The 22175-nt window shown below is 31.4% G+C and overlaps 1 protein-coding gene across 1 annotated transcript; it reads left to right on the top strand.

The window, feature by feature from the left end:
• The first annotated feature begins 17627 nt into the window (after positions 1-17627).
• Positions 17628-18968, top strand: LOC107028950 (zinc finger CCCH domain-containing protein 20). Its single transcript, XM_015230200.2, has one exon. It carries the CDS (start codon positions 17701-17703, stop codon positions 18661-18663), a length of 963 nt encoding a protein of 320 aa, XP_015085686.1. The 5' UTR covers positions 17628-17700; the 3' UTR covers positions 18664-18968.
• Positions 18969-22175: the final 3207 nt, after the last annotated feature.

Here is a 22175-nt window from a genome sequence, read left to right as displayed (position 1 = left end):
GGGGGGTGAACAAGGTTCTCAAATACATATAAATTACACTAGATACATGTATCATGGGATATCAGATACAACAAGAGATGAGAGTGACAAGTGAGAGAGGAAAGAGACAAACGAGAGAGTCAGATACATATATAAATTCACTTGAATATAATGTATCGAGAACAAACTACATATAATTTTTTAACTTAATAATGTATCCATGATACATGTATCTATAATAGAAAATCTGATACAATTCATAATATTACAAACTAGCATATTAAATCTAAGTAATAAACTGCTAATTAGTAATATTTCAATAAATTTTCTAATAATAGTAATAATACATATAATATCAGTCAATCGTATTTATTTACTAAATTTTGACCTAGTAATTAAATAAAACATGTTTTTGCAGGTATCTTCACTAAATAAGAAAATTCAAAGCTATTATATAATATTACTATATATCTTTGCTGAAAAACTCACGATCATAGGTATTATTAATTAGCTACTAAAATTATGATGGTCAATTTGAAATCATAAAAGCATGACGAAACCAGGGGTGACACTATAACAAAAATATCATTAGCGGTAATTAATTTATAATTATCGCTAAATATGTATTTTTAGCGGTAAGTGTCACTCTTTGTATATGCCTCTACAACCTTTAACGACATTGGTATCAATGACTCTTAACTAATGTCGATGAACACTTTATCACTCTTTATTAATGTCAATATTTAATACCGCTAAAAATTATTTTTGTTATAATGTGAATTGAAGTATATATAATAAAGGTTTCCGTCATCTTTAATCAGAGATTTTAGTTCGAATCAATATTAAAGTTTGTTAAGATATAAAAGGTGCGTGAAAATAACATATTTAATCTATACATCTCAAATTAATAATAATATTATATTCATGGTAATACACTATAAATAAGATCTAAGAAGGATAGTATCTACACTTTACACAGATCTTATCATATTATTAGGTGGTAGATAGAATATTATTTTTGATAGACTCTCGGTTCAAACACACTAAATCATCTCATTCATAATTTCCTCATCTTGCACTCTATTGAAGTCGCTCTCATCTTGTCCCAAATATCTTTATTTTTAATTATATATTTTCTAATAAATCCACAAATTCATTTTTAAATTTCAGTGTCACATCCTTTTAACGATATAATTTTCTGATATGGAATGTTTCAATTGATCAACCTTCGTAAAAAAAAAAAAACTCGATCCACCCCTACTCATGTGTATTTACTTAAAAATAAATAATAGGAAAAAGACATAAGTAAGGGATAAAAAAAAACATAAAATTCTTATTCATATGAGAATATGTCTTATTTTAACTGCACACTTTATTTTTTAAGTAGTACACGTAATTAAAATAAATAATTAAAATAAATTGAACTATAACATTTTGAAAGAATAACTTTCTTCCAAAAAAAATATAAGTTTTGATGATTTAACAAATTTAGGGATCTAACAAGGAACCTACTAACAGTGAAATGAATGATAAATTCAGTGTGAGGTATATTTGTGTGTTATCATCAAAAAGCGAAAATGTTATATTCTAGGTGTTTTGATGATCCTCACAAATGCGGAAACTTGGTCCATAGCAGAGTGCTCTCGTCCAGATACAAATGGGGTACAACTGTAAAGTTGATATGACAGGTGGTAGGTGAAAAGTGCAGTTTTTTGTCCTACACCATAGGAAGAGCGGACGAGATTGTATGTTTCAATATCTCACAAATGCAGGGACTTGGTCCCAGGCAGAGTTCTTTCCATCTGATAGATAATGGTGTACAACCGTAAAGCTGTCCTGTCAGTGGTAGGTGAGGCGCCAGTGTACTGAACCAATCAGAATGGAAGAGGTTGTTTGCCTGCAGTTAATAACTCTTTATTAGGGGTGTGCACTATTTGGATTAAATTTTGAAAAACCAAATCAAACCGAATTCTAATTTGGATAGGTTTTTTGGATTCTTATTTGGTTTTGGATTTATAATTTACTATGTTTGGTTTTTTGATTTGGTTTCGAATTTAGAAAAATAAAAATCGAAAAAAATCGAGTTATATTATATATATATAATTAAGTTGGAGTTAAACCACTTTTGTTCCTTTTTAGTTATTTCATTATTGTTAACCCCTTGTATATCATGCGTATTTTAATAATGACAAACTACTCTCACTAACTAAATCATACGTTGCAGAAAAGCCATATGATGGAGACCATGACAATCTGCAAGAAATCACAATGGAATCAAGCTATAAAGGAAAACGAGATTTGATCAAACAAAAATCAACCAAACACAGCTTGAACACAAATCAAATCACGATGAAAAAGGAAAGTGAATATTTGATCAATCAGATCAAACAACACGACTGGAAAATCAAGGGATACACAGAAGGAAGATTCAAACAAGCAAATTTAAAGACAAATCAAATACAGGACCAAAGGAAGGTCAAATCAAGAACTAAGAGCAAGTCAAGACTCAAGACCTTAATCAAAGGAAAGATTGATTTGTCATGCACATATTGGATATGGACATGACTCAGTAAATCAATCACAAGGCGAATCAAGGATGAGATCAAAGATCCTTGATTCAAACACCCTTGGGTTTTTGACAAGAGCAATCACTATATAAACCTCATCAACCTTTACTGTGAAGTATGCATCTTCACTTGAACTTATTTGTAATCTTCTTTTGTTTTTGATAAAGCTTTGTACATGAAAGTGAACAATTGTAAAAGAAAAAGAGAAGGAAAGATTCTAAAAGTATGTTATACAAGTAGAGGAAGTGTCAAGTATAGAATATCTGATTTGTACATCAGACAGGATCAAATGTCTACCCATTCTGTAAACCAAAGTTCGATCAAGCTCTTAATGAAATCCTTGAAACCCAAGGGGACTGTACTAGACACCACATCGGTGATCCGAACCAGTATAAAACTTCCAGTATTCATTTACTTTTAAGCATTTTACTTTGTTATATTTTACTGAACTAAACTGCAGGGAAGTTGACTACTGCACTCAGGCAGTCGACTGAACAACTATTTTTAATTCACCCCCCTCTTATCTTTCAATTGGTATCAGAGCAGGTCTTACAGATTAAGTGTTTAAGCACACGTTAGCAAAGATCAAATGACACACTACCGAATCCCCGATGCATTACTCCACGATGGACACTCATCACATCAACCACCTTACTTTAATGGGCAACACTATTTTCACTGGAAGGATAGATTTAGAATCTTCGTCTCCTCAAACGACCATCAAGCATGGATAGTTATCAAGAAAGGTTCAAAGCCTATTCCTGGATTAACTGAAAAGGATGGTACTGAGAAACCGTTGTGATTCAGACTAACGCTAGAGTTATAAGTTTGCTATTCTGTGCAGTGAGCGGAGCAGAATATGACAAGATATCAAAGCATGGGAAACCAAGGTCGCCATTCTAGAAGATGGAGATCCACAAAATATGACATATGATGAGCTCAGAGGAAACCTAATGGCTTATGAACAAAATCATATAAATAGATATAACAAGGATGACAAGAAGAAAACAGTGGCATTCATTGCCGAGACATCTGAAGTGAATGAAAAAGCAAATGAAGGACAAGACGAATGAATGACACTCATAACCCGTGGAGTAAGACAGATGCTTAGACAAAGAAGACAAAGACCTCAACAAGATTTTAAAACTAATGAGTTCAAAAGAAATGACGATCGTTGTTACTATTGCGGAGAACCAGCACACATTAAACAGAATTGTCCAAAAGAATAAGGAGAAGTAATTGAAGAAATAAAGACCCAAAAAGCCTTGGAGCATGGGAACAGGGAGAAACCACTGATGACGATTATGACGAAATGACAAATCTATGTTTCATGACACTAGGTGAAACAAACGAGGTAAGACCTTTTAATTGTACTAATTGTCATGACTTACAGAACTCTTTGGATATGGTCACTGATGAATTGCAGAAAATCATCGATGAATACAATAAACTTGCTCAAGAAAAGAAAGACTGACAGATTCTTCTTGAAGAAAGTCAGATTGAAGTTGATTACTGACAGAAGAACTAGAGGAAGTGAAAATGCAATTGAATAGCATCAAAAAATCTCCAAGTCAAAGTTCTGTTCACTCAAACAGAACAATGATGCATCAAAGAACTCTTCGAGCTTCAGATAAACTAAAAATTCTTCTAACTCAATTTCTGTTAGTTTCTCTTCTAAAATTACTTGCTATACTTTTGGTAATGTCGGTCACAAATCCTTTCAATGCAGAAAATTTATTTCTGGGAAATAAATTTGGAGACCAAAAGCTGTCAATCATCAACGACCCAAAAATAATTGGGTTCCTAAAAGAAACTAATCTCTCTGTTTTGTAGGAGCAATCAAGGAAAACCTACAAAAAGGGAATGTGGGTACTTGATAGTGGATGCTCCAGACATATGTGTGGAAAGAAAGAGAACTTCAAAACTATAAAAAGAATAGATGGAGGATGTGTTAGATTTAGAGATAATGCTAAAGGAGAAGTTACTGGGGTCGGAACAATCTCATTATGTTCATCATGTGATCTGGTCGAAGTTTATTTAGTTGAAGGACTCAAACATAATCTTCTCAGCATTAGTCAATTATGTGATGCCGGATTTCAAGTCACCTTCAATACAGCCAACTACATCATTAAGCATATTGAGAAAAAGCTAAATCTTATCGGAGACCGAGTAAATAACATATATATTTTAAACAATGTAATTTTTCATCTCTCACTTGTCTTACTGCAGTTGCAAGAGATCCATGCTACGGCACAGAAAACTTGGACATGCAAGAATGCACGCACTCGAAAAACTGTCAAGGCTCGAGCTAATCATCGGTCTACCTAAATTAAAATTTGAAAAATATCACATTTGTGACGCTTTCCAGATGGGTAAGCAAACTCGCTCCGCATTCAAAGGAAAAGATATTGTAAGTACTTCCAAACCCCTACATCTTTTGCATATGGACCAGTTCGGTCCGACCCGTACAACCAGCATTGGAGGTAAAATATATGCTTTCGTAATTGTCGACGACTTATCAAGGTTTACATGGGTAATCTTCTTAACTCATTAAAATGAAGCCTTCACAAATTTTGAATCTTTCTGTAGAAAAGTTCAAAGAGAAGCTGTTTATTTCATTACTACCATCCATAGTGATCACGGTGGCGAATTCGGAAATAAATCATTTGAAGATTACTGTGCACAAAATGGCTACACTCAAAACTTTTCCGCACTAAGATCTCCTCAACAAAATGGAGTGGTTGAACGAAAAATAGATCACTACAGGATACAACAAGGACCTTGCTTCTTGAGAGAAGTCTTCCTGATCACTTCTTGGCAGAAGTCGTCAGTACTGCCTGTCATATTCTGAACAGATTTCTAATCAGGACAATCCAAAAGAAACACTTTATGAATTATGGAGAGGAAAGAAGCCCAACATAAGCTACTTTCATCCTTTTGGTTGTAAGTGTTTTATTCATAATAATGGTAAGAACAATCCCAAAAAATTTGATTTGAGAAGTGATGAAGGTATTTTTCTAGCCTATGCTCCTCTTAGCAGCGCCTTTCGAGTTTTTAATAAAAGAACTTTAAGTGTTGAAGAATCTGTTCATGTTGTATTTGAAGAAACTAACCCCAGAATTCATGAATATAAAGTTATTGTTGATGATGTTGTTGACCATCAAGCAGCTACGTCAAAAATTGCTCAGTCGTCATAAGACATCATAAGTGTTCCTGTTGAACTAACTACTGGCGAGTCAACTACTGTGGAACCTGAGTCGACTACACCGACTGAAAAAACCAATATTTCCAGAGAATGGAGACATAATGCCAATTACCCTTAGAACTATATACTGGGAAAGCCTGATGACAAAATGCAGACAAGGTCATCTCTCATAAAACAAGCCTCGGTGGCCCTTGTATCTCAAATGGAGCCAAAGAAAATAAATGAAGCTATGGAAGATGAATCAAGGGTAGAGGCAATGCAAGAAGAGCTTGACCAATTCGAAAGAAGCCAAGTATGGACACTCATGGAAAGACCACAAAATTGCTCTGTCAGGGGAACAAATGGATTTTTCGTAACCAACTAGATGAAAATGGGAAGGTTGTCTGAAACAAGGCTAGACTAGTCGCTCAAGGCTACTCTCAACAAGAAGGTATTGACTATGATGAAACTTACGCTCCCGTAGCAAGGTTAGAATCCATTCGAATATTGATTGCGTATGCATCTTTCAATCGTTTTAAACTCTTTCAAATAGATGTGAAAAGTGCATTTTTAAATGTCTTTATAAAAGAAAAGTTTTTGTCAAACAACCCTCTGGTTTTGAAAATCTCTCTTGTACATATTATGTTTATAAACTTTCAAAAGCACTTTATGGACTTAAACATGTTCCAAGAGCTTGGTATGAAAGACTTAGCACTTTTTTACTTCAAAATAACTTTCAATGAGGAAAATTGATACAACTCTTTTTATTCAAAGATCTGGCCTTTACATTCTTATTGTTCAGATTTATGTTGATGATCTTATTTTTGGTAGTTCTAATCTCTCTTTATGTGAGAATTTTGCAAGTCTTATGAAATGAGAATTTGAAATGAGTCTTATGGGAGAACTAACATTCTTCCTTGGACTACAAATCAATCAGTCTTCCACCGGAACCTTTATTAGTCAGTCCAAATACACAAAAGAATTTATAAAAAAGTTTGGACTAGAGAAAGTAAAAGCGTTTGGAACTCCAATGAGTCATCCACATGTCTTGATATAGACGCACCAGGAAAAGATGTGGATGAAAAAAATGTATCGAGGAATGTTCGGATCTCTACTATATCTTACTGCAAGTCGACCTGACATAATGTTCAATGTATGCAAATGTGCATGGTTTTAAGCCGCTCCAAAAGAATCACATCTCATTGCAGTAAAGCGAATTATCCGTTACTTGATAGGAACCACGACATGGGCCTATGGTATCCTCACTCCTCTCATTTAAATTTAATTGGTTACTCAGATGCTGATTTTGCAGGAGGCAAAAAGGACAGGAAAAGTACTAGTGGAACTTGTCAAATTTTGCGACAGACTCTAATTTCTTGGCACAGCAAGAAGCAAACTTCTGTAGCCCTCTCTACTACATAATCTGAATACCTTGCTGTAGGAAGTTGTGGCACACAAATATTATGGATGATGCATCAATTTCCTCTATTATGTTCTATCATTTGAAGGTGTTTCCATTTACTGCGATAATACTAGCGCTATCAGTCTATCAAAATACACTGTGCATCACTCCAGAGCTAAACACATCTACATTAAACACCATTTTATCCGCGATCATGTTGAACGTGGTGATTTTCTATTAGAGTTTGTTGATTCTAAAAATCAACTAGCAGATATCTTTACAAAACCTTTACTTGAAGAAAGATTTTTCATTCTAAGAGAAAGGTTGGATGTCACTTCTCTTCCTCTTAATTATGTCCTGTACTTTTTCAAGTATGGTCTATGTCGAGACAGAAAATAAATGGGTAAAAAAGGACCGTGTCCAAGAAAGGGTGGAAGCAGTAAAGCCAACAAAGATCTCTGCAGACTCTGCAACTCTTTTACTCAATGATGCCGAGGAACTCAAAAATCATCTTGTGGCAGTGGAGCGTGGACCACAGACACTCTATGATGCAGTTGAAAAGTTTTTTCGCCTCCAAAAGGAGACCAGCACGGATGTCGGTAAGCTTCTTGTTTCAATGACAGGTATAAAGCAGGAATGTATTGCCACTGACTTATCCAAAAAGTCGACCGACTCAAAGGGGGAGACAACTCCTCTAACAACGAACTGGCCATCTCTGTTCAGAATTCCTACTCCAGCCTATCCAGGAATGTGGAACGCTCTTACCACTCTTTCAGTGAAAGAATCATCAACTCTCTCAAGTACTTTTGGGGTGCACAGGGCTGATGAGTATTTGCTCCCTTTTACTCTCTCTTTTGGACATCTTTTGTGCAGGGATATCTTTTGGACTGTATATTGAAGGTTTTCGGCCTTTCTAGCTTTATTGCCTTGCTTAACTTTTTGATTTGTCAAAGGGGGAGAATATATTTACTGTCTAAATAGGTACTCAATTCAGGAGGAGCCTTGATTCAGGGGGAGCCTCATGATCACACAGGAATTCAGGAGGATCCTTGATTTAGGGGGAGCTCCATGATTACGCAGGATCTCGATCAATTCAGGGAAGTTTTTGTTTCCTCCTTCAGTGAACTTAGTTGTCAGTATCAAAAAGGGGGAGATTGTTAAACCCTTGTATATCATGCATATTTTAATAATGACAATCTACTCTCACTAACTAAATCATACCTTGCAGAAAAGCCATACGATGGAGACCATGACAATCTACAAGAAATCACAGTGGAATCAAGCTAAAAAGGAAAACGAGATTTTATCAAACAAAAATCAACCAAACAAAGCTTGCACACAAACTAAATCACGATGAAAAAGGGAAGTGAATATTTGATCAATCATATCAAACATCAAAACTGGCAAATCAAAGGATACACATAAGGAAGATTCAAATAAGCAAATTGAAAGACAAATCAAATACAGGATTAAAGGAAGGTCAAATCAAGAATCAAGATCAAGTCAAGACTCAAGACCTTAATCAAAGGAAAAAATTGATTTGTCATGCACATGTCTGATATGGACATGACTCAGCAAATCAATCACAAGGCGAATCAAGGATGAGATCAAAGATCCTTGATTCAAACACCCTTGGGTTTCTGACAAGAGCAATCACTATATAAACCTCCTGAACCTTTACTGTGAAGTATGCATCTTCACTTGAACTTATTTGTAATTTTTTTGTCTTTGATAAAGCTTTGTACACGAGAGTGAACAATTGTAAAACAAAAAGAGAAGGAAAGATTCTAAGAGTAGGTTATACAAGTAGAGGAAGTGTCAAGTATAGAAGATCTGATTTGTACATCAGACATGATCAAAAGTTTACTCATTCTGTAAACCAAAGTTTGGTCAAGCTTTTAAGGAAACCCTTGAAACCCAAGGGGACTGGACTAAGCACCACATCGGTGATCCGGACCAGTATAAAACCTCCAGTGTTCATTTACTTTTAAGTATTTTACTTTGTTATATTTTACTGAACTAACCTGCAAGGAAGTTGACTGCTGCACTCAGGCAGTCGACTGAACAACTATTTTTAATTTACCCCCCTCCCCCTCTTATCTTTCAATTATGATTTAGTTTGTTTTATTATTTTTGGACATATATGATTGATATATTTTTAAATATTTTGTTTAACGTTTTACTTGTGATTTAAATTTAAAAGTATATTTAAGAAATTCAATAATATTTTATATATATATATATATATATATATATATATAATATTTTTTAAATTGTAATAATTTTGTTATGTTTCTAATTATTCACATAACCGATTAACCAAACTGATAAAATTCAAACCAAAAAGAGAAAAATCAAATCAAACCAAATTTATTTTTGTTTGGATTGGGTTACACTTCTTCAAATCAAAAACTGAAAACCCAAACCGAATAGTATGAAATCGAATGCACACCCCTACTCTTTATGGTTGATACTTTCAACATGACGAACAACATATTAAGTTCATCATTGAAGAAGAGAAGAGAGTCAACAAGTCTTTGTCAAAGAACTCAAGCGTTAAAGAATGCAAAAATGGACCTGGTCCCGGAAAGTGTCCGTATACGAAAAAGACGAAAAGAAAGCTGTCAAAAGGCTGCCAACTCTGATGTGGTTGGTGCACAACTTTTGAGAACAATAGACTCTCAGCCAATGGCCTTGTCCCAAGGGTTTATATTCATTTCAATATAGTCTCTTCTCCAACAACACAAACATCAAGTTTTGGCAAAAAAAGTTTTGGATTTCAAAAATCCAAAAGCTCAAAAAGCAAAGGCCATCTTCAAGAAGTATCATCCTAAGAGCAACATGGACTTGATAGAGCTGCAAGCTATCTAGTTGTCTTAGGATTATATCTTCCGTGCTTATATTGTAAATTTATTCCTAATCTATAAAGAATTCAGATATTTGTTTCGGGTTTGTAGAAGTCTAAATCGGTTAGGGTTAACTAATTTAGTGGACAATATGTTTTGTTGCTTAGTCAAATTCTAAGTCATCTAGAGTTAGGTGGTTTAGTGGGCAGTGTGGTATCCGCTTAGCAAAATCTAAGTCATCGGAGCGTGGTGATTTAGTGGGCAACCTGCATGTTGCTTAGTTGATTCTTAAGTTGTCTAGTGGTGATAACTTAGTGAGCAGAGGTCATCTGCTTAGGCTCTTCAAGTAATAGGACTATTGCTTGGTCATGAGATTAATAACTTCTTTTCACATTGTTGTAACCGGATCCCACTTTTGCTTATGAAGGTTAGTGAACACGTCGTGATTTTACTTCCTTGAGCAAGGAGGTTTCCACGTAAACTACCTGTGTTGTGTTCTCCATATTGTTTACTCTTCTGCACTATTCTTGTTTTGTCAAGGGACCTGATCCGTTGACTGATAGAGAACGCACACATTGTATCACATCCTTTTAACAATATAATTTTCTAATATGAAATATTTCAATTGATCAACCTTCGTTAAAAAAGCTCGATCCACCTCTACTTATGTGTATTTATTTAAAAATGAATAATAGAAAAAAAGCATAAGTAAGGGATATAAAAAAACTTAAAATTTTTATTAATAAGGCATATGTCATATTTTAACTGCACACTTTATATTTAAGTACTACACGTAATTAAAATAAATTGAACTATAACATTTTGAAAGAATAACTTTCTTCCAAAAAAAAATATCTTCTTAAAATTAGTTTAACAACTAAATTTGAGATTGGACCATTTTGTTTGAGGTGAAGAGGCCAACTGTAACGCCAATTACTAAAAAGGAAAAAGATAATAATTTTTTTTAACTTTATTTCACAAAGAAAGAAAGAAAAAATAATATTAAAATATCTGCTTATATTATAATGTCAATTAATTATATGTAAACTGTCCAGATAAAAAATAACGTGTCCATATTAATAAAATTTTAAGTTATCTAAACATTTGTTCAACTCTATATCACAAATAAATCTCCCTTTTTATTAATTTATTTTAGCAAATTAAGTATTTTTTTAAAAAATATTTTTTAAATTATCAGATAATTACGTGCATAAAACACTAATTGTCAAACTTAGATTTTAAAATTATTTAAAAGAAAATTCAATAATTTATGCTTTGATATATTTTTTCATGTAATATATAACTAATATACTCTATCGTAGTATCATGTATTAAAGTGTGTATTATTAATATTAGTGAGGGATAAATAAATAGCGATGAGATAAAAAATAATGATGGGATAAAAATTTTGTATCTTGTTTGGTTGTCATATTTGAAATAATTTATCCTGCCATTTATATCATAGTGATGGATTGAGTTATCCATATACATTGTGTGATAAGTTATCCCAGAATAACTAATTCCAAGATAACTAATCCTGAGATACCTTGTTCTGAACCAAATAACCCTTAAATTTCTAATCGTTTGGTTGGGAACAAGCTACCCTAAGATTAGTTATTCTGGGATTAGCTATCTTGGAATAACTTATCTCACCATGTGTATGAGATAACTTATCCCATCACTCAGGAGGTGAACCCAGGATTCAAAGATTTTGAGTACTATAAACATAGCTCGAATATGAGATCAAAGCTAAAATCAAAATTTAAATAATAAAATAAGCTTTAGTAGGATTTAAACCCTAGTCTAGGGTGTGGAATCTTTTGCTTCTACCAATTGCACAAGGGAACTTCTATGTTTTTATGGGTGCAATGTAGCTATATCCTAATTTGTAACAGTTTTTCAAAATAGATATACATATGATTTTTTCGAAAGTTAACAAATACACGTGCACCCCTTCCATATAGTGTGGGTCCACCCCTGACATCACTATCATATAATGGTAAGATAAGTTATACCAAACATGACAACCAAACAAGATACAAAAACTTTATCTTATCACTATGTATTTCTATCTCTCATACCAAATGAACATAAATACTGGTAAATATAAGGAGCTTTAATGCATGCATTGCATGGTTAAAGACTCTACTGTCCCTCTAAGTTTGTTTTACATCTTTTCCACCGCAATTATGAAGGGCATTTTTATAAATAAAATATTTTAATGCAATCTATATTATTTTTAATATATCAAATTAGATAATATATATCAAATAACTTATATACAAACATTACTAATACGAATATTATAAATATAATATATTTAATATTATTTTTATATGCTCTTACTTAATCAGATAATCTATTATATCAATATAATATAAATCTAAAATAATCGAGCATTGCGTACGAATGAAAACAGAACCACATTGTTTAAATATGTGTGGATAGACATGAAGACGTGGAGGATGAAAGTAAAAGCAAAGAAAAGAAGAGTCAAAATCATGTGCTTCTCAACTCTCAAGGCGACTAAAGGCCCTCTCAACCTTACCCTATTCCAACAACTAAATCATATCTAAGGGCCCCTTTTTAGGATCTGACTCAAATATGTAATCGAATTTGATAATTGATAATCTTTTATATTATTATTGTTAAAAATAAGTCTTATTCATGTTTTTCATAAATTGACTTCATATAAAACTACACTTGTCCATAATGTGACATAATTCATATTTTAATAGGTGATAAAAGATTCATAACAATATATTTAGCATAATTTTATAAACGAGGATACGGAGAATAATGGTGAAGATTGACAGTGGGAGGAAAGAGGTAGAGTTGAAATTGACACCGAACACGTATTATGTCCTCCAATCACTCCCATCACGTGACTTTCTTTTCCCTTAAGCCACGTTACACTGTCCATCTGTACGGATTCTGCTTTATTTTGACCGTACTACTTTGGATTAGTATAAATTTTAATATTTTGTATCCCACATATAAATAAAAAATATATACAAATACTATTTTTAACTTGATTTTAACAAATAACACTGTGTTTAACTTTATATATATAATTAAATATTTAAACTTGTATATAATTGAACGATAGACATGAGTTTTTACATGATATAAATACACGTAACATGTCAGATAGGATATAACCGTGTAGGATGTCATGTAGGATAAATTTGTTCACTTGCTCAATTTTATGCAAGTTTAAATGTCTACTTGTGAATGTCAACTGAAAACGAAGATCATAGTTGCTACTTGTGGACCTTAAACTTGGCTTCAAATTTTAACTTTAACCTTAAACTTTCACTATGCAACACTTTAACTATCTAACTTATAAATAAATAAACACATGAGTTTTACATGGCAAAATACACGTAGGACACTATGTTGGACAAAAAATGACATGTACGACATGTATGTCTATTTGTTCAACTTTATACAAGTTTAAGTGTCTGCTTGTGCACACCCAAAATTGAAGGGCATAAATGTAATTTGAAGCTAAGTTAAAGGGCATATTTACGTATTATGTTAATAATATAAGTTGTTTTAGGTTTTATTTGTACTTTTACAATGGTCCATTTATATTTCGTATTCTCTGTCTCTAATTATATATTTTTTCTTTTTAGTTGTCCTTAATTATTTATTTCATTTTGACAAATCAATTTTCACCTATTATATCCTTAATTATTTTGAAAACGGTAAAATTTTTAAAAAATATTAAATTTTTAATTCACCTATTTTATAATTAATAGAACTAAAATAATAAATTTATTATATTAATTATTATTTATTTTATTTAAAATTGAACAAATAACTAGAGACGAGAGTAACAAACATTAGAACTTATGTACAAAATAAATTTTCTACTTGTTTGGATTACCATGAAGATTTTTTCCTCTCATTACTTTTGTACGGTAACAAACATTTTGGTTTTGTGGGAGAAAATTTATTTGCATTCAATAATTACAATTCTGTACCATACTTTGGTGGTTGGGTCAATGGTATTGTAGGCAGTAAGTAGTCAGTTAATGTGTGGATATATTTGAAAGATATAATTAGAATTGAAGTTATATAAGATAATTAGTTTGTTACTTCTTCATCTTGTAATTTGATTCTTAAGCTTTAGATTCTAAGTATATTAATTTGGGGTAGAGGGTTTTGACTTGATTTCATGGTGAAAAATGTCCTAAGTTGGGAGCTTGATCCTGAACTGGTATGGATTTGAGCATAATCCACATATAATTAGATTCGTTTTGATTGATTATTGTATTTTATTATTGTTTTAGATCAAGAACGAGTCAAAACACTTCAAATTTGAGTTCTTTAAAGTTTTCAACAGGCTTGATTCGAGATATATGATGGTTGTTTGTTTTTCGACATATGTATGTGTGTATGTATGTTTACTGCGTGATAGTATAATTTGTCCAGTGCATATTGAGAAAAATACAGAGATACATACGATATGACAACATATTAGTAATCTCATACAATAGACCTGTTTATGTGACTTGTAGCTTTCAAATGGTATTTTTATTGTGTTGTGATTGATAATTAGCTCGGATTTCACTCTTGATATGAATACTAACGGATACCACACCTTCAATGCCTTAAGAATATTTCAAAGTACCAGAAATTTTAAATCGTTCGATAGTAATGTGCTTATTTTCGAAGATAATCAATTTGTCTACGTAAATTAGATATTGATTTGCATGTTATTCTGATGTAAGGTAAGAAATAAATTTAATTATGTTGATATTATTCATTTCACGTATTGCGTATGATGTGTTCCATTTTATCATTTCTCCTTGTCTTGCACAACTTTTTTATTATTAGTCACGTGTTCGATTTAATAGGTTCATATTTCAAAAATAATTTTTAGCGATAATTAATTAATGACAATAGCTTAATTATCGTTAAATATGTATATTTAGCGACAATTAACACTATTTGTATATGTTCCTAAAGTCTTTAACGACATTGAATCTAATAACATTTAACTAATACCGGTAAAGACTTTAACACTTTTTATTAATATATCTATTTGTTACCGCTAAAAATTTTTTTTTTTTTGAACGATTGTTTACTGCTTCAAGATTTTCTCTGTCAAAGTAATTTTTATTTTTATTTTTTGTCTCATTTTCATTAGACTTCTCCCATACATAATTCTTCAATTAGGATCGCAAGCAATCAAATGTTAAACCTACATGAACATGTCATTAACTACTAGCAACGATTATTCGTGTTAACACGAACTCAATATTATGAAACTAATATTAATTTTATTTTATTTTTAATATTAATTTTTAGAAAATAATTTGATACATGTTAACTTCACATTAGATGATCATTGCGTGCTTAATTATTGAATATTATTGACGAAAGTAGAAGAAAATGAGGCAATGCCAACTACATGAAAATTTGAAATTAAAAATTAAAACAATAACTCATATACCAGAAATTAAAAAGAATTGTACATTTCTAATACGTATTTGCTAGCGAAGGAATAATACACATCTAACATTCAGAAAAAATCACATCATTTAATCTTATTACATATATATTAACCTTCTTTTTTTTCTCATATGAAGTGTAGCCATTAAACTACTATACATAAAAACATACTATGAGATGGAAAGAGTAATTTTTCATTAATATATATATATATATGATGGTCTATATATGTTTTAATTATCTAAAAAAAATAACTTTTTGTGTGAAACAAATTTTTACATTTTCTACCGTTATGAAACAAAAGACATTTGTGTTGATGGCCTTGTAATTTCTATATTTTAAAATTATATACATATTTCTATGGATTCTCCTGTCCGACAAGAATTATTTTGTAAGTTAATAATGAATGTGATTAACTAAATTAAATAGTACAATGACAAAAAATCACCAAAACAACTTTGAGAACACAAAACTCATCAAACAAAATGTAAAAAAAAACATATTAATCACTACACTCATTGAGTTAAAAAATATAATTAAGTTTTATCTCTCATAGAGTTAACATAATCCACTTCAAATTAGTATGTATTAATCAAATATATTAGTAATATGTATGTAAAAATGCTAGAAAGACATTCTTCAAAAAGAAAGAGGAAATCAATATATTACATGATTACAGATAAAGAAAGTACAATAATAAAAAAATCACATAAAATAATTCTGAGAGAACAGAACTCATCGAACAAAAAAACATGCACCACACTCACATGGCCAAGAACATATAAATCATCATTCACTCATACATATAACTCCAATTGAGGAAGTTAGAACATTTAAATACATGAATTAGTAGCATACACAAAGACACTACGAAAGAATCATTTCTGAATTCAAGAAATAACACAAACAATAAATATCAAATTAAAATACCTCAACATATGCTAACACATTAATATATATATTTTTAAAATGGAATTGCATGCCGTAAATTAGTAGCTATTCTAATGTTGCTCTTTGAAGGACACGAAAATTCTCAATTGAATTTGCTACGACTACAAGACACGTAAGCTATTATAAAATATTAAAAAGACAAAAACACCCTCAACTTTGAAATAAAAGACATCAAGCACACATACCTTTTCATAGAATTTATTAAATTAAATTAGTTCTAATATTTACTATTTTTTTTGATTGATTGTTGATTATACTACTATATATTTTGAAAAATATATATATTACATAATATCTCTATGAAATATGCAATATCCTCCCCAAATTATGATAGGGAAGATATAAAATCAAATTTAAGGACTAACTGGTCTTTAATCATGCTACTCTTCTTACATTACTAAAATCATGACTTTTTGTAGGAATTCTTTTTATTTCAAATTAATTTCATGACGTGCACTTATTAAGAACAATATTTTAAATCATATTTTTTGTTATTGTTCTTTGCCAAATCATAAATACTACTTTGTACATAGTGTAACCTATCTCTAAAAAATAATTTCTTCATTTACTTTTACTTATCACTTATTCGTAAAATAGATTTTTATTTCTACTTGTCATTTTCGATATCTCAAAAAAAAAAATTTCATGTTTTACCCTCAACATTAATTACTTATTTTTTAAATTATTTTTCAAGACATTGTTTAATAGAAATAGTTTAGTAAAATACTTATATCAAATAATAATTTTCGTAATAAACATGATAAATAAAAATAACAAATAAAATATCAAACTTCATTTAAAGAAATAACATATATGGAAAAACTTTAAATATCTATTTTGAATTATAAAAAAAGGTCTAATAATTTACTTAAGAGAGTATTATTTTACATTAATTATACAGAAGCTAAAATAAAATATTATTAAATACACAAACTAATACTAATATGAATTATTTCTTCTAATTTGGGGTTCGGCCAAAAAAGGAAAAAGATTTAATAAATTATAATAATTTTAAATAAATAGCAAAAAAAAAATAGTGTGCGACGTGTCCAGGTGAATTGGGAACCACTCCTCGTAATCCGGGCCAAGTGGGATAATATCTAATTATTTTTCTTAATTAGATTTTTACCATTTTAAACTAGATAGGGTTAAACTGTAGATATTTTAACTTAACCATAGTTTAACCCAACTTCTTAACCATGGTTAATAAAGCAGTTTATATTGCTGCCTCCATCTTCTTCTTCGGAAGCCATGGTGAACAAAAAGCAGTAGAGATAAACACTAGTACTAAAAACCCTCCAAAAAAAAATGATGATGATCGGCCGATCACCTCCCACCGTCCAAATCCCTCCTTGGGACGTCACCGATGATCCAACGGTTGATGTTTACTCCCCATTCTCCGGTAGCCCTGATTCTGCTTTCGATGCTTTGACGGCGTTGCAGCGTTACCTGCCGTCGAATGGTAACGATGTGATTTTTGACTCTGATGGGTTGGATATTCCGGTGGATGCATTTTCATGTGATAATTTCAGGATGTATGAGTTTAAGGTGAGGAAGTGTGCACGTGGAAGGTCACATGACTGGACGGAGTGTCCGTACGCTCATCCCGGTGAGAAAGCTCGCCGGAGGGATCCAAGGAAGTATCATTACTCAGGTACTTCTTGTCCTGATTTTCGTAAAGGTCAGTGTAAAAAAGGTGATGCATGTGAGTACGCTCACGGCGTATTTGAGTGTTGGCTACACCCTGCTCGCTATCGTACGCAGCCTTGTAAAGATGGGACCCACTGCCGCCGGCGCGTCTGCTTCTTCGCTCACACCCCGGAACAACTCCGTGTTTTGCCTCAGAACAGTCCGAGGAGCTTCAACGAGTCGTCTGATTCGTTTGATGGATCTCCGGGTCGGGTCGGGTATGAATCTTTTTCGTCTTCTCCGCCTCTTGAATCTCCTCCGATGACTCCACGTGGGCTGGCGGAGTCGATGCGTAATATGCAGATTGGGATGGTGAGAGGTATGCGTAGTATGCAAATGGGTTCTCCTGCGTTTGGTTCACCTCGTAGCCCATCAATACTCCGACCCGGATTCATGAGTATGCCAACAACTCCGACCCGTAGTGGAGCGTCGGTGTTTGATCACTGCGAAGAAGAGCCGGCGATGGAGAGGGTAGAATCCGGCCGAGATCTCCGAGCAAGAATTTATGCTAAACTAAGCATGGAGAACTCTCTTGATTCCGGTGCACCGGATGTTGGATGGGTTTCCGAACTGCTAAAATGAATCCGGGTTCGGTTATGGGTTTCCGGATCCGAGGCCTCTTGACTTTTGTAACTATTGAAGATTATTGTTATTGATTGTAAATAGTTAGTAGTTTGGGCTGGAGAGATTAGCCTATTAATCTCTATTTTGTGTTTGCTTATTTGGGTATTAGGGGGAACTTTTTGAATATTTTGTACATAAAGAAGAAGAAGATGATGATTTAGGGTTCTTAATTGCCAGGGGCTGCTTATGTATATATGATTATCAAATTTGTATCTCATTCTTGCTTAATGTTTCTTGATTTGAATAATGTTTTAGTTTTTTTTTAAAAAAATCTAGAGTTCTTCATTTGATATGTGTTGGAGAAAATCTTGAATCAATCATGAAGGAATGAAAAGCTAGGTTTTGTTCTTGAGTGGAAATGGACCACAATGCCAGCTTGATTGATGTATTTTAGAAGTTTCTTCTAAGAAGAGTAAAAAGAAGTCATTAAGTATTCCATATTCATGTTAGAGTCAGATTTAATTTGAATTTGCACGATCAAATTTCAGTTCTTACTACTTACCACTCTTAACACAATTTTGATCGATCAACTAGGTAAAGTTGCTTTTATTTGGTTGGTAATTTTGTGTATGTACATATCGATACTTATCACTCTAGCACAATTCTGATCAAATGTAGTTGCTTGTATTTGGTTGATGATTTTGTGTATGTTTTGAAAGAGGCAAGGGGCAAAGGCCATAGTGGGTGAGTAGTTCATTGTTTTGTGTCAATTTAGGGGGATATGATCAATTCATAGGAAGATAAGGTTGATGTGACATGTATTTTGTCATGATAGAATAGTTCCATTCTCTAGGTTTACTTGTTATATCAACGTCTTATTCGTGTGGTGTGGTGTTGAAATTGATTCTATGTTAGGATTTTTTTGCACCCTATTTTTATTTTCTACTTTTGTGATTAAGCCAAAGTTGTTATTAGCAATTATATTAGTTGTTCAAGTCTTAGTTCAATGATCTAGAACCTCTATACGCTCTTCATGTTACGATAATATCTATGTGCACTCTACATTTCACTCGTAAGATTATACAAAATATAATGCGTTCAGTTACTCATCACACTAAATCAAATTTATCCTAGATAAAACTCTAAAAAATAATAAAATTTTAAATTATATAAAAATTATCAAAAACAATAAAATTTTGAGAGCACCCTCCATACTATTTGTGTGAATACTTATCAATTAAAGGAAAAACATAAAAATAGGAAATCTTAAAGAGTGAGTTAAGCAATTATTTATGAAAAGAGTGATTAGAAGGGATGAGGTGGATGGTTTAAGTGATAAAGCTGTTGTTATCCTTCGTGTTAATTATATTATATCCTTGATTATCACGCCCTCTTTAGTTACCACTAAATAGATTGTACTTGCTATTTTTTTTTTTATTATTATTATTATTTGAAATCTTCAAGGTGTGGACCAAATCTTTTACTTAATGCTACTTATAATAATTATATTCCTTTATCCTAAACACCTTTTTTTTTTCAAACTTCATTTTAATTTAATTATGTAATAAAATAATATATACATTTTTAATTAATCTTAAATCATAAAGATTATCTGTTTCATTTTATATGAATTAATTTGACTATACATTAAGTTTAAAAAAAAACTATTAAAAATTATGATCTAAAATAAATTATACTGATTATAAATCATCGATGTGACGCGCTTTTTTACTAAATATCTCTCTATTTCAGCTGGTTTTACTTTTTTCTTGTTTTCTTTATGCTATGAAAGTATAGAGGCGGCCTAAATTGAGAAGTTAAAGGGTTGAAAATGAAAGAATAGTGAAAAATTAATTTTATTTTTTAAAAGAGTAGATTAGGAATTATTTTTACGAATTTTTATTACTACTATTCTTTTATATATATATATATATAAAAACTCAAGTATGATTTATACTTGTTGCTTGAGGACAATAATATGTAAAATTTAAAGTATTGTTATTTCGTTAAATTAAATTGATTTTTTTTAATAGATATATTCCATAACTTCGAGTACTTAAAATGAATAGCGTCTGTGAATTTTATAGGCTCGATTTTAACGCTTTCAGCTTGATTTTATTATTATTGTTATTATTATTTATCTAATCTTATTTACTGTTTTGATGTATATTTAATACAAATTTAGCACCTTCAAATTGATAACAATCTTAAAATTATTTGAATACTTAATCTATATTGTGTATGAAGATTAAAATCTTCTGATTTTGTACTCATTTTTTTTTTTAATTTAAAGAGTATAAAAACTTTACTGATTAAATCAATTTTGTATATTCAATTCAAAAATAAAAAAAATTACCAACTTTATTAAATACTCTTTTGAAATGGTCATTCTGATTTGAATAATATAAAACTTTGTAAGGTATATTAAATTTTCATTATTAACTACAAATAATATTGTTAGTATTATGTAATGCTAAATTTTTGTGCCACTAATTGACAAGTAATTACCAATAAAATTGAAGTCGATGTTGAATCGATAAATATTGCGGCCTCAAAGCTCATATGAGACCCCATACACAAATTAATTATGTAAAATCACTTCTAAAATGCATTTCGAACCTATTGAAATAATCAAATAATCTATCTAAAGTTTATTTTGATCAAACGATGATCATGGTTGATTCAAAATCTTTTACGTTAACTAGTAATCAAACTAATAGTCTAAATTATTCTTGAGCCCCTCAAAATATGTGCAATTCATCTAACGAGGTTATAAATAACTCTCTGAACCTCATGGAACCATCAAAACTCAAAATCCGAATCTGTTAAATAAAATATTGACTTTTTTTAACATTTCATTCCAAACTTTCAAAATAGTATTTCCACTCTGGAATACATTTGAGCGCCTCGATAATTCTCTGCAAGTCATAAATAGCAAAATAAAACCACAGTAAATGTCTTTTAGGGAAAAAAGAGTTCCAAACACATAACGACTATACGAGTCATCACATAACCATGCATATATTGATACAGGTTATTTACGACCTGATTTATTTAATTTAAACTCACTCATTTGACATCCTTACAGATTAATATAATATTTACATTAATTAACATCTCCTTTTATTTTCCTCTTCTTTAATATTACAAAATGAAGGTGATAATCTAGTTTCCTTATAACCTTGTGGTTGAAAGTCAATTGTTGATCAAAATTAACAAAAAGTGAAAAACTTAAGGCCGACAAAAAGGGTTGATGGAATTGGAGTAGTTTTTGAAGTAGCTAAACCAAGCACAAGTATGACAAAGATAAATACCTAAAAAGCATCACTATGTTGCCACTTTTATTTCCTTCAGAATAGTATATTTGTTAGTGGGAGTTTCTTGAATCTTGTGTTCTCCAATCTACTCTCCCCGTTCTATATTAGACAATCATTTTCCTCTCACACATATTAAAAACATAAATGAAAAGATAATTTTATTAAAAGTCTATTTGATATTATTATTAAAAACTATTTATTTTCATAAACGCT

The sequence above is a fragment of the Solanum pennellii genome, chromosome 8, assembly GCF_001406875.1.
Source record: "Solanum pennellii chromosome 8, SPENNV200".
Taxonomy (NCBI): domain Eukaryota; kingdom Viridiplantae; phylum Streptophyta; class Magnoliopsida; order Solanales; family Solanaceae; genus Solanum; species Solanum pennellii.
Note: the sequence above shows the minus strand (reverse complement) of the source record. Positions and strands in the feature narration are given on the sequence as shown.

What these genes read in the sequence shown, in the direction of transcription:
- LOC107028950 (XM_015230200.2), top strand. Translation starts at nt 17,701, where the DNA reads ATGATGATGATCGGCCGATCACCTCCCACCGTCCAAATCCCTCCTTGG.